The 13046-nt window shown below is 43.4% G+C and overlaps 1 protein-coding gene across 8 annotated transcripts in view; it reads right to left on the bottom strand.

The window, feature by feature from the left end:
- CTDSPL (CTD small phosphatase like) overlaps positions 1-13046 on the bottom strand; it is a 112085-nt gene that overhangs the window by 23008 nt on the left and 76031 nt on the right. For 5 of the 8 annotated variants that reach the window (XM_027585434.2, XM_027585435.2, XM_027585437.2 and 2 more), the window contains exons 2-3: positions 10157-10311; positions 1403-1435 (exon numbers count right to left, since the gene is read on the bottom strand). In XM_027585434.2, the coding sequence (XP_027441235.2) occupies positions 1403-1435; positions 10157-10311 (188 nt within the window). The remainder of the gene's footprint in view (positions 1-1402; positions 1436-10156; positions 10312-13046) is intronic. The other 3 variants (XM_027585436.2, XM_027585438.2, XM_035729211.1) reach the window with 1 other exon arrangement.

Raw genomic sequence — 13046 nt, 5'->3', positions numbered from 1 at the left:
ATTCTGCTTGATCCATTTTTTGGATTAAAGTCAGTTTTCCTGACAAAGCCCAACCTCCAGGCATGCTAGAGAAGTCAGAACCACTCCACAAACCCTTGAAACTCGTTAATGGAGAGTTAAAGTCCTGAGAAAAATGAAATTATCAAAAAATCGGGGCAATGCATTACAATTTATAAGTGACACTCACTACCAAATATGGAGTCAACCTGTACTAATGAAATCCATTCCTTCCAGTGTAAGATTGCTGTGTCTCTTGGATGTTCCCAGAAAATATGTGAAAAAGTCCAAGGAAAGTTAGATGAATAGATTTGAGTCAAACAACTTGAATCAGAGATTCTTTATGGATCAAAGTATCAATTTATGGACATCTTTTTAAAACCTAAACTCTTCTCTAAGGACACAGGGCTGTTTAAACGGTCTTGTTTGATAAGGACAGCTCAAGTGCCAGTTTTTTTTAAGATTTTATTTATTTATTTGACAGAGAGAGAGAGAGAGAGAGAGAGAAGGAACACAAGCAGGGGGAGTGGGAGAGGGAGAAGCAGGCTTCCCGCGGAGCAGGGAGCCTGATGCAGGGCTCGGGCTCGATCCCAGGACCCTGGGACTACAACCTGAGCCGAAGGCAGACGCCTAACGGCAGAGCCACCCAGGCGCCAGCTTCTTTGGAGCGTCAGTCCCTGGTCTGTATCTTGTCTGGCCTCGGGCTAAGTGGCTCTGCTGTCACAGCAGGAACAGTGGGGACAGCTGATGTCTGGGGGAGGGGGGTTGGCCTGTGCTGACACTGAACACTGGTGCAGCTACTCTCCCAAATTTCAGGGCTGAAAAGAGAAGTGGTGGCCCAAGGGAGTGCCCGGCTGGAACAGGGTTAGAGCAAAGCCAGCCTGTAAGAGTGGGGGTGAGTCCCACAAGTTCAGGGAATACAACTGGGGTGATTTTTTTCTGATCTCAGAGCCAGGGCCAAGCTACCAACACTGCTGCGTAAGTCAGAAGTGGTCTGGTCACCTGGGCCATGGGCTTGTGAGCCCACTGGGACAGAACCTACGTCTGGGCCAACGTATGTTCTCCTGGTCTATGGAGCTGGCGCTGAGGTGCTGGGGTGGGGAAGTGCAGCAGGCTGCCTTAGCTTATTAGCTTGGAGGCCCTGTGCAGAAAGAAAGGAAAGGTGAGAATTTGGTTAATAGATGCTGGTTGCCCTGCTGTTCCTGAGAAAGGAAACTCTCCCTGTACAGAACCTCCTGCTCACAGTTTAAAATGTAGCTTCATTTTTTTTTAACAGAACAGAGCTGTTTATACCACACGCTAAACTCAACATACGTAAGAACATTAAAAAAAATCTTTTATGTCAGTAGGCCCAAAGCTACAAAAGTCTATGAATGTTTAAATAAAATTGGATAAATATACATACACTTGGTATGGGAATGACCTGCCTCTGGTCACCCTAAGGAAAAAGAAAAAAGAAATCATTGTCAGGTTTGAAGAGAAGTAAGTAGATCATATACTCCAAAGAAACTTCAAAGCACTCTTGAGTTCAGCAGCCCTATGATTTCCTGTTCTCTATACCTTAGTGGTATTTAATGAACAGGAGGAACCCAAAGATTTTCCAGTTAGGGCACTGGGCTCCACTCTGCCTCCCAGACACTCCCTCTGCTGACAAACCAGGCTGGGTTCCTGAGGCTCATTAATCTTGTTTATTTAAATGATGCCTCCCTTACTCCCAGGAATTTAATCCTTAATTGAAAAATAAAAACAAAAAACCCATATATTACTTTGATCCATTAATCCCTCTAATAGCTGGCTTATTTCTTCTTTTAAGTAAGTTTTTCCCTAAAAAGACTAAGCCTTAAGTCAGTACAATATGCAGGGAAAGGAAGACCAGTTATCAGGTTACGAGGCACACCCTGGCCTCTCCTGGTTTTCTTCTAGAGGAGGACTGGGAAGAGGGGACAAGGCAAGGCTCAAGAGGTTCCCCCTGAGGCCACAGACGTGGAGACAGCGTTCCTTTAAGAGGGACAGAACCTGTACTCACAGGGAATGTCAAGAAAATTCAGGCTCCAGGGTGGGGCCTCACCCATTCCTTAGCCTCAGAATGCCAGCCATTCCAAACCCGGTTGATGGAAACATTTCATTTTGGCATCATTATGAAATGCTAATAAAATAACACATTCTCTCCATTTATCTCTACTGAGCATTTCCAGTTTCTGTGTTTCTTCTTTTTCAGATGGTTCGACGGGAGACAATGAATAGCAGCATCATAGTTCCTGACGAGGAACTGTTTCCAGTCTCCCACACAGTAGGATCTGTGAACAGTATATCCATCTTTACTGAGGGGGTCACTGGTGGCAAGGTTCTCATGGGAAGGGGTCAAACCTGACTGTTGACAGAGGCAGGTGGCTGGTACCTTTCTGAGCTCTGCTCTGCCTCCAAGCATCATTTAGCAGCTTCTTGATTATCTGCAGCCCTAGTTACCACCTCTGCAGTATAACAGCAACTACTCTTCCCTCTTGAGATCGTCTTGACGCTCTTTCCTTTTTCAGGACACTTGGGGCTTGTCTTAAGGATTCCGAACTGCCTTCTGCCATTATTCAAGGCAGGGCTGTGCTGCTCTCCAACATGATGGCACAATCAAATCCAATCCCAGTTTTTAAGAACTTCTGCAGAGAAGTTCATTTCCGAAGCTCTTAGGTAATATTACTCCCAACACCCGGACCTAGGAGGTCACTGCTCTTGGTGGGGAGACTTTGACCAGAAGCTCACAAGCCCATTGGGCCACTACAGAGTAGGGTTTCTCAACCCCGGAGCTACCAACGTTCTGGGCCTGACAACTCTTTGCTGTGGGGGCTGTCCTAAGGATTGTAGGATGCTCGAAAGCATCCCTGGCCTCTACCCAATGGATGCCAGTACAATGCCCAGTAGTGACAATCGAAAATGTCTCCAGTGCCCAAGGGGGGGCAAAATCATCTCCAAGTGAGAACCACTGCACTAGTGGGAGGCTGCAAACAGTCCCTCCACACAGGTGCATCTTCAGACAAGAGGAGCACATCAGTGAAGGAAGAGGTAACAGTTATAAACATCTGAAGAGCTTGGCAAAACATAGGCTAGGACCAAAGACGCTACTCTGGCCAGATATTTGGGCTGGAAAATTACCCTGGAAGTTTGCATGCATGTGTGTGTGTGTGCATGGGGTATGCATGCATTAGTGAGTGCCCAGCAATCCCTTTACTCTGCCCTCTCCCTGAGAAAGTCCTCCAAGGTCCTGGCCATTGGGGTCTTCTGGGTGCTGGCTTCTTCTTGCCTCTGGCCAGGGCCTTGGACCCGTTTATTTTGGGCAACTGGCCTGCAGGTCCAGGTTGTAACCGTGATGGTGGCAACAGGTGCCACTCTAGGCCACTGCTGCGGAAGCATTTCTCCAGGGTAAAGTGAATGTGTAGGGTGGATAGAACCCTAGCTGCCACCCATTGCATTCTGCCCACAGCCTTCCCTCTGCCTCTGGCCTGTTGAGTTCCAAGAGGCAGGGAGAGCTGGAGGCCAGCAGTAGAGATGGGCCTAGAATCTGGTTCCACAACTTATGGGCCTGGGCTCTGTGTTCCAGGTGTCCTGACCAAGCTCAGTTCGAGGGAGGGCGGAGGGTCCTCCTCTAGGCCTTAGCTGCCCCACTTTGACCCTGGTTCTTTCTGTGGGGTCTGGTCTTACAGACTGAATAGTCAAGTGTTAATGTAGATGATTCATTACTCAGAGTTAATTAATTCTTTAAAAAGCTATTTTGATAAATATTAAGTGAAGGAAGTCTACTAATGAACACTCAGTCCAGCTCGGCTCCAGAGGAACTGCCTTCAAAGGCCTTTATTCTCTCATAAACACAGCCAGCCACTCCAGGAAACCTGTCAGGGGTGTACCAACATTGTCTCATGGCATTTCATCTAGGCAAATACTACTTCTATTTTTTAAAAGATTTTATTTTTAAGTGACCTCTACACCCAACGTGGGGCTTGAACTCACAACCCCAAGATTAGAGTCACACACCCCTCTTCCCAGTGAGACCAGCCAGGCACCCTGGCAAATACTAATTTCAAATAAAACTTTTACTATGACAGCAGTGATTCATTTCTTTTATCCTCTACAGACCTAGGGTACCAATTATGGTCCTTTTGCTAACGGCGATTCTCAAAAGATTCCCTAAAATGATTTTTAAATTGGAGGAGGGAGAGTATGAGGAAAGCTCACTGGGGGAACACATCAGAATTTGGGGCTGAGGGTTTATAATAGAGTCTCATCATGTAAATTCCACTAATATATTTTTCTATACCAGCGTACAGTAAGGCTTCATCTGTTAAGGCAAGTCATCTTTCATTATTTTTTCCCAAAATTTTCTCACCTATCCTTAGATATTATTTCTTCTATATAAATTTTAAATCTTATCTAGAAACACGACATATTTCTCCATAAATAAGAGCTACCATAGCAAAACCTTTTAATGATTCTATTTTTGAAGTATTTGGGTTTTCTATGTAAATAATCATGTCATGTGCAAATAAAACTAATTTCCAATCTTTTTTATATTTACACCAAGTGTTTCATTTTCTTGTCTTACTGCATTAGCCAGAAACTACCAAAGATTTTCCTATGTTGTTTGCTGTATTTATTTATTTTTTAAAGACTTTTTGTAAAGACTTTATTTATTTGAGAGAGAGAGAGAGAGAGCCAGCCCAGCAAGGGGAGCAGGAGAGGGAGAAGCAGGCTCCCCCTGAGCAGGGAGCCTGACGTGGGGCTCGATCCCAGGACCCTAGGATCATGACCTGAGCCAAAAGCAGACACACAACTGACTGAGCCACCCAAGTGCCCCTTAATGATTTTATTTTTAAGTAATCTCTACCTCCAACATGAGGCTCAAACCTACAACCCCAAGATCAAGAATCACACACTCCGCCGAATGAGCCACCCGGGTGCCCCATATTTTTAGAAGATAGTTTTTTATCGTGTTTAAATGGTTTTCTTCTATATATTTGTCTGTACTGTTGATTAGTATACAAAGGTTTATGGCAATTACACACTTCATCAGACCTATTATCATGAGAAAATGTCCCTCTTTCTACTGTTTAATGTTTTTGACCTTGAATTTTGTTTTGTCTGATATTAATATTGCCACCTTTGCTTTCTATTTGATCTGCTTTTCTTTTATATATTTGTCTGTACTGTTGATTAGTATACAAAGGTTTATGGCAATTACACACTTCATCAGACCTACTATCATGAGAAAATGTCCCTCTTTCTACTGTTTAATGCTTCTGACCTTGAATTTTGTTTTGTCTGATATTAATATTGCCACCTTTGCTTTCTTTTTATTTGATCTGCTTTTTACATTTTGCCCATCTATTTTCCACCTTCTTAAAATCATTGTATATTAGATGTCAGAAACGAGTAGCCACCTACTGTAGCAGTAATTAGCACTGTTAGCCAAATAATTCCAGTTTTCTTTCTGGGCAAATGGTAGGATTGCACTTTCATGCTCCCTGAAGTTAGGTATAGTCACGTGAATTGCTTTGGCCAATAAGATGTAAGTTACTTTTGAGTGAAAACTTTAAGAGCCAGTGTGATTCACCACATTCCCTTTTCCCTGCTGTGACAATGATGAAAGCAAAGAGATGGGCCTTCCTCAGTCTAGTCCATGAATGAGGATATAGTCTGATAATGGTAGCTACAGGTCACAGGTGGCTACTGAGCCTGTGCAAGGTAGCTAGTACAAAGGAAGATGTGCTCTAAGTATAAAATATACATCAGGTTTTGAAGAATTAGTAAGATAAAAAGAATATAAGTTTTATCTCATTGGTAATTTTTTTTCTATTGATTACACATTGAAATAATATTTTGGATATCTTTGGTTAAATAAAATATATTATTAAACTCAATTTCACCTTTTTTTAAAAAAAGTTTCAAAATGAGGCTACTAGAAAAATGTAAATAACATATGTGGCTCACATTCTCTATCTACTGGACAAATGCCACAGAGCAGAGAGCCCACCTAATCCATAATACACATGTAGCATGAGTGAAAAATACACTTTTATTGTTTTAAGTCTCTGAGGTCTGGGGGTTGTTACTACAGCATAATTGAGCCTACACTGCCTAGTATGTCAACTCAGCAGTCATTCCTCCTTTCTCCTTTGTGAAAGAGCTCTGATTCTGTTGAGGGCAGGAATACGCCAGTCTAAATTCTTCCCTTTTCGGGCCTCCCTTGTAGCTGGAGGGTAGCCATGTGACAAAGTTCTGGCCAATCAACAAACGTAGAAGTCCCCTGGGGTTTTCTGTGAAAGCATTTACTTTCCACAAGAGGGACAGGCATGGGTTGTGCTGATCCTCCCTCTCTTCTTCCCTTGAATGTGGATATGCTGTCTGAAGCCTGTGACTTTGAGATAATAAACAAGCATTTGAGGATGAAGGCAAACAAGCCAAGGACGGTGGAACGGAAAAATGGAGAGACAGAAGAACAGAAAGAACCTGGGTCCCTCATGGCATAATCAGGCCCCTAAACTAACCTCAGCAACTGCCAGACTCAGGCCTTTTATGTGAAAAAAAAATAATCCCCTATTTGTTTAAGCTATTATTTGTCAGTTTTCTTTTACTTGCTGCCAAAATCGTTCCTATCTGATACAGGTCTATTCTTGGAAACAGCACACAGATGAATTTGTCAAGCCAATCTGATGTAGTCTTGGTCTTTTGTTAGGAGAATTTGGTTCAATGAACTTGGTTTCATGCCTACTCTTTATGTTCGGTTTACTGTTTATGTTGTTTGTTCTTTTTTTCCTTTTCTTAATTTTGATAGTTTTTTCACATTTCTGCCCGTTTCTCCTTTCACTCCTTGTGAATTTTGAGGATCTATTTTCTTTCTTTTTTTTTTTTTAAGATTTATTTATTTGTGTGTGTGTGAGAGAGAGAGAGAGAGAGAGTGAGCAGGGGGAGAGGCAGAGGGAGAGGGAGAGAGAGAATACCAAGCAGGCTCCATGCTCTGCACAGAGCCTGACATGGGGCTCTACTGAGGATCTATTTTCTAATTGTGCTGCTTGTTACGGTTCTATTCCTAATAATTGTATTTATTCCTACATCTTCTATAATTATATCATAACAGAATATCAATCTCACCCAGATTTTTTTTTGTCCCCTCTCTGAATCATTACATGTCTGAAAATGTACTTCCTTTGCCTTAATAAATGGTATCTTGGCCACATACAGAATTTTTGGTTTGGAATTCTCTCTCAGTAGCCTGTAAATTTTTCTTTCATAGTCCTCTGGCTTTCAATATTGTTGATGAAAAGTCTGGTACTAGAATAATTCTCTTTCTTTTGGAAAATATCTTGTTCTGGTAGCTTGCAAGATTTTCTCTTTACACTTAAATTTCAGAATTTCAACAGCATATATCTAGGCATGTGCTCCTCCACCTGCCGCCCTCATCCTGCTGCAGACTTGGCAAGCCCTTGTAATCTCTACACATTTGAGATTTTTTTCCAACTCAAGAAAAATTTCTTCTATCACCGTTTTCTCTTTCTGGAACTCTATTACCTGCTGTTAGGTCTCCTAGATGCCTCTTCCTAACCCCCTTCACAATTATCATCTCTTGTCTCTGGTCTTAACTGTAAGATATTTTTTCCACTTGCTCTTCTAGAACATTAATTCAGTTCTCAGCAGTGACCATCCTCAGTCTCCTTTTTCTCAGTTAGTTTACTGAATTTTTTTATTTAGAAATCATGGGATTTCTTTTTTAAATTCTAAAAGTTACTTCTGTACTCAAAATTCATTTCTTGAAATATCATTTCCTGAGTTGTCTACTAAATTCTCTTTAGGGCGCCTGGGTGGCTCATTTGGTTGGGCATCTGACTTCGGCTCAGGTCGTGATCTCTGGGTCCTGGGATCAAGCTGTGTCAGGCTCCACATTCAGCAGGGAGTCTGCTTCTCCCTCGCCCCTCCCCCTCCCCCTGCTTGTGCTCTGTCTCTCTCTCAAATAAATAGAATCTTAAAAAAAAAGTTCTCTTCCACCTCTTTCATTAGTTCTACCTCAGTGGGAGCCTCATATTCTAGTTTTTCAACTTGGACCTTCTCAGCAGTGGCAAATGAGGGAGCATAGCCAGGGCCCACAAGGAGCAATGTTTTCATGGTCCAGCAGAGCCCAAATTAACAAACCACAAGGACATGAAGAAAGTCCCTGTAGTGATGGGCTCCTTTAGGGCACATGAAGTGAAAGCAACTCATCAGTATAGCTCCTCCAAGGATCACACACAAGAAGTGGGCAGTGTAGGCCCTTTCCAAGGGGATACACAGCTCTTGCTGGCTGGGGGACCTCAAAGGACTATCTGCTTCAAGTCTCTGTCCTAGGACTCCAAGACAAGCAAGCATTTTGCTCTGTTGGTAGTTCCCTGCTTCTCACTGAGTACCAGAGAAGATGAATCCTGTGCCTGATCTTTCCCTTGGCGATGTCAGGAAAACTATAGAGGCCTTAATGCACTTTCCAGGTTCTACCAGCAGGTTCACCTGGGTTTATCCAGAAAGAGAATTTAAATGGTCAGAGCCATGTGCTCAGATTGTCACCTTCCCAGAATCCTTTTTCTTACATTCATATACTTTTAAAGTAATTTATTTTCTAATCCCAAAAGTAATTTAAGCTTATTTTGTGAAAACTGGGAAAAGCAAAAAGAAAAAAAGAGAAAGAAGTAATGCACAGAAGAGGGGAGAAAATTCTATATATAATCCCATCTGTCTGAGATAATCTCTTCATATTTTAGCATATATCATTCTAGTCTTATAAATGCCCGTGTGTGTGTGTGTGTATGACTACATGTATACTTGTAAATATACTCACCTACTACATTTTATCCGCTAATATAAATATACTCACCTACAAGTTTTTTATCCCCTAAGTGACATATGGTGAACATTTTCTTATGTCAGCAATATTTCTGAGACATTTTTAATTGCTGCACACTATTTGATTGCATGGTTATTCTATGGGTTTTTTATTGTCTGTTGTTGATCATCAGGTTGCTTACACTTTTGCAATATTATAGTGCTGGACAGTATCCCACAGTTCAATCCTTGCACATCTATAACTATGTCAATAAATAATTGCTAAGGTTTTAAGATTACATTGTCAAATTTCCCTCCAGAAAGGTGTAACCAATTAAATGGCTACCAATAACCCATTTATATCTTCTACCCTCTCTGCGGCTACCCTCATCCAAATCCACTTATTATCTTTATAAATATCTTTGATAATTTGATAGATGGATAATTTGATAGATATATGTCACTGTTTTAGTTTGCATCTCTTTGATTACTAATCATACTGAACATGAACATGTTTTCATGTTTATTGGCCAATTGTATTTCTTATTTTGTGAAATGCTTGCTCAGGTCCGTTGCTCACACCATCTGGGACATAAAGTTCTATGGTTTTTGTGTCCTCAATCTCAACTATCTTCACAGTGAATAATCCTCTTGGCCTTTCTGTGATTGTTACCTGAAATTCTATTTCGGGTAGAATGAATAAAATGAATGTAGCAATCCCTGCTTTCTTTTTGTTTATATACTTGTGTGACATCTTCTTGCTCATCCTTTTACTTTTAGCTGTTTTGAGTCACTTTGCTTAGGATATGTCTGTTAAACAGCATGTAGGTAGAGTTTAGTTTTTTGCTTTTTTTTTAACGTATTGTGAAAATGACTTAAAACTTTGTATCTGATGGATATAAAAGAATAATATATAACAAATATGTTTGTTATTAAATGAGGTAGTTAAACCCATTTATACTTATTATTGGTTCTTTGGCATGCCTCTGTTTCTCCGTTTGTCTTTGCATGTCTTTCTCTGCTACTGGTTCTTCAGCTTTCCGTTTCATGCAGCCAACTTCCCAAGACAGAATGTTATAAAAAAGCGAAGTGATTCTTAGAACTCTCATCATCTATGTGCTTCAGTCACTAAACGGGAATGACTGAGATATCCTCCGATGAAGATGACCTTTTTGGTCATTTCAGATCTTTAAGTTAATGGCTGTACACATAGCTATTATAGACCCCTTATTCAGGATATTCTAGAAGGATGGGACAGATACGCAGCTACTGAGGCTCTGCTGAGCGCACAGCTGCTCTGCTGAGCGCACAGCTCCTCCCGGGCACTGACCTTCTGAAGCCCACCGTTCTCCTCCACCAGGGGCGGAAGCACACTGGGGCTGCTGGTGGGCGGGGCCTCCACATTGTAGTCCCGGAAGCAGCAGAAGAAGGAGCTAAGGATGCCTCGGCTCCTCGGCTTCTTTAAGCTGATGTTGCACTGGGATGCTGGAAGGAGAAACAACACACTGTGGCCAACTGCAGCACGTACTCAGAGTTGTCATGCGATGGGAAAACCCGAATGTGCAGTTGCCCGCCCCCCCACCCCGGAGCCCAATACCAGGAGACCCACGCAGCGCGAGAAGATGAGGAGCCCCAGGAAGTTACTCTAAAGGACTGTTATTCAACATGTGATTCCTAGAGGGCCAGCTGGTTGATGGAGCCCAATCCTGCTGGCTGGACAGAATTCCTCTGACAGCCCAGTGGGGGCTGCTTGCTCAGTAACTGACCCATCCTCAGGGTCAGGCACCATCTGCATTCCTAAACCCAGCAGACAGCCTTCCGACCCGGAACTAAGTACTACTTAAAAACAAAGATCTTTTCAGGCACAAATCAGACTTGACACTCTCTGAGAAGTATTTCTCTGTGAAGGGTACCAAGAAAGAGTCACTTTGACTAGGTTCCTGAACACTCTTAACTCCAAGACTAACTTCATTAAGAAATGAGAGGTGTAAAAAAAAAAGAAAAAGAAAAAAAAAGAAATAAGAGGTGTAAGGGCATAAAAAAGACTGCTTCTTAAACTCTGCTGTTTGTCAGGACATTGATGGGAGGGCTGGGGTCCTCCATGACACTTAAAACATAAGCAACAGATGTGGGACAGAGAACACACGGTCTGGCAAGCCCATCTTCCTGAAACCCAGGGCAATTCTGTGCCATGGACTCATTTCCCGGCCTGTCCTGGACTCAGTCTCCCGAGGGGGTGACGTTATCCTTTCTGTTATTCAGGCCTCAAGACGAGCTGCCACAAGTCAGAACTAAAAGGCAAAAATTAGTATAAACTGAAAAACACACCTCAGGGGAGGAGACCGACAACCTGGAGGGCCAGGAGCAGTGCCTGGGAATGCAGCCAGGGCTGTCCCACCACATACCACATCTGGGTGGGTCAACGGCACTGAGCTGACACCACAAAGGGCCCATGCTTGGGGTGAATTGGGAAATTACGAGGGTAGGAAACCACTGAGTCCACATGATAACTGTTGGAGTTTCTCTCTCCCCAAAAGCAGTTTTGGCATGATTCCTCTTCTTGTGTACTTGAGTGATTTGTGCAGCACCTTCCCTCTCAAGAGATCACAGACGTCTACTAAAAGTCTTGGGGTACTCTTCTGCCGGCAGGAAAACCAAATGCATTCACATGGACATTCACATGAAAAACAACTGAAAAACTTGCCAGCAACCCCACAGGCATGGGTGGCCTCCAGGCCCAGGAAGTGTGAGTTTAAGATCCTCATTACTAACGGTGAGCTCTAGAACCACATACCCCTGGAAACGCTGGCTGTTTTATCTTTCTTGAGAATGCTTGGGTGCATGTCACAGGCACCAGTCTTCTCACTTGAGGCCCCTGCTGGCAGACCAGGCCACAGGGACCTCCAGGTGCAGAGGCCTTCCAAGCGGGGGGGGGGTGTGTGTGTGTGTGTGTGATAATGACCACTGTTTACTGAGGCCCAGCCCTCTAAATTCCACTACTTTACAATCCTCATTTCATGTAACACTCAACAGCTTACCCAAGGAGATCGGCATTACTGCTTCAGTCTTAGCGCTGCAGGACTACAACTAGGAATTGCATGTGCCAGGATCTGAATCCAAGGGGGCCTGTTTCCAAAGTGTGTGCTCTCTCCATGTGCCCTGCTGAACGCAGTCTTGACAGATCAGGTCAGATCAAGGAGGGAACATGCCAAATGGAGAGAAAAGCACTGCAATAAACTCATATTTAATATAAATGATTGGGGGAGGGGGCGCCTGGGTGGCTCAGTTGGTTGAACGTCCGACTCTAGATTTCAGCTCAGGTCATGATCTCAGGACTGTGAGATGGAGCCCCATGTTGGGCTCTCTGCTGGGCCTGGAGCCAGCTTAAGATTCTTTCTCTCCCCTTTCCCCCCTGCCCTGCCTCACCTCTAAGAAATAAACAAATAAATAGTTAATTAAAAAATATGTATGATTGGTTAAACTGTTCTGTTGTTACTTTGGGTGCTTTCGTTTTTATGCCACACTCAAATAATTTAGTCAGAGGAAGAAAAAAAACCTGCCTCTTCCCCGGCTGATAGCACATTTCTCTGCAAGTAAACAAGCTATTTGTTCCTGTCTCAGACACACTGAGCAGCCGATGCCCAAGCTGGGCAGGAAACAGCTCTGCAAAAAGCACCCCCTCAGATCCCATTTTCATCCTCAGGTCACATCCATCTTCCCCACAACCAACTAACAAACAAATTAACAAACTAACTTATATACTAAAAAAAGTCCTGAACCTGGAGCCAGTGAGCTACTTACAATTTCTACCGTATGATGGCTTACCACGTAGAAGCCACAAACAGAGCTGTAGGAGTGAGTACCCGGGAAGGTCTTCACCCCCTGATGGAAAAGTAGCAGCTCATTTAGGATCTCCCTTCAACGCACCAGGAGGTGAAGCAGCCCAAAGGGGCCTCACTTCCAAGGCTGAGGGAGGGGCCAGGACTCTTCCCGCTAAATAAGGTTAATTCTAGGGCCTGTAGGAAGCTTTGGGAGGTCAGGGGCTGCCTAGTATTCTAATCGCTCTTGGACTGGTCAGGTGCTCTCAAAATCAGGCTAGCAGGGGAAATGAATGGAGCTGCTCAGGACCAGCATCAGCCTCACCCCACCCTCGGCACTCATTTGGTCCTGAAAGGGCTCAAGATGCTGGCTGGCTGGGTCTAACTACCCTACTGCCTTCC

The sequence above is a fragment of the Zalophus californianus genome, chromosome 1, assembly GCF_009762305.2.
Source record: "Zalophus californianus isolate mZalCal1 chromosome 1, mZalCal1.pri.v2, whole genome shotgun sequence".
Classification (NCBI taxonomy): Eukaryota; Metazoa; Chordata; class Mammalia; order Carnivora; family Otariidae; genus Zalophus; species Zalophus californianus.
This window is presented reverse-complemented; position numbering and strand designations above follow the sequence as displayed.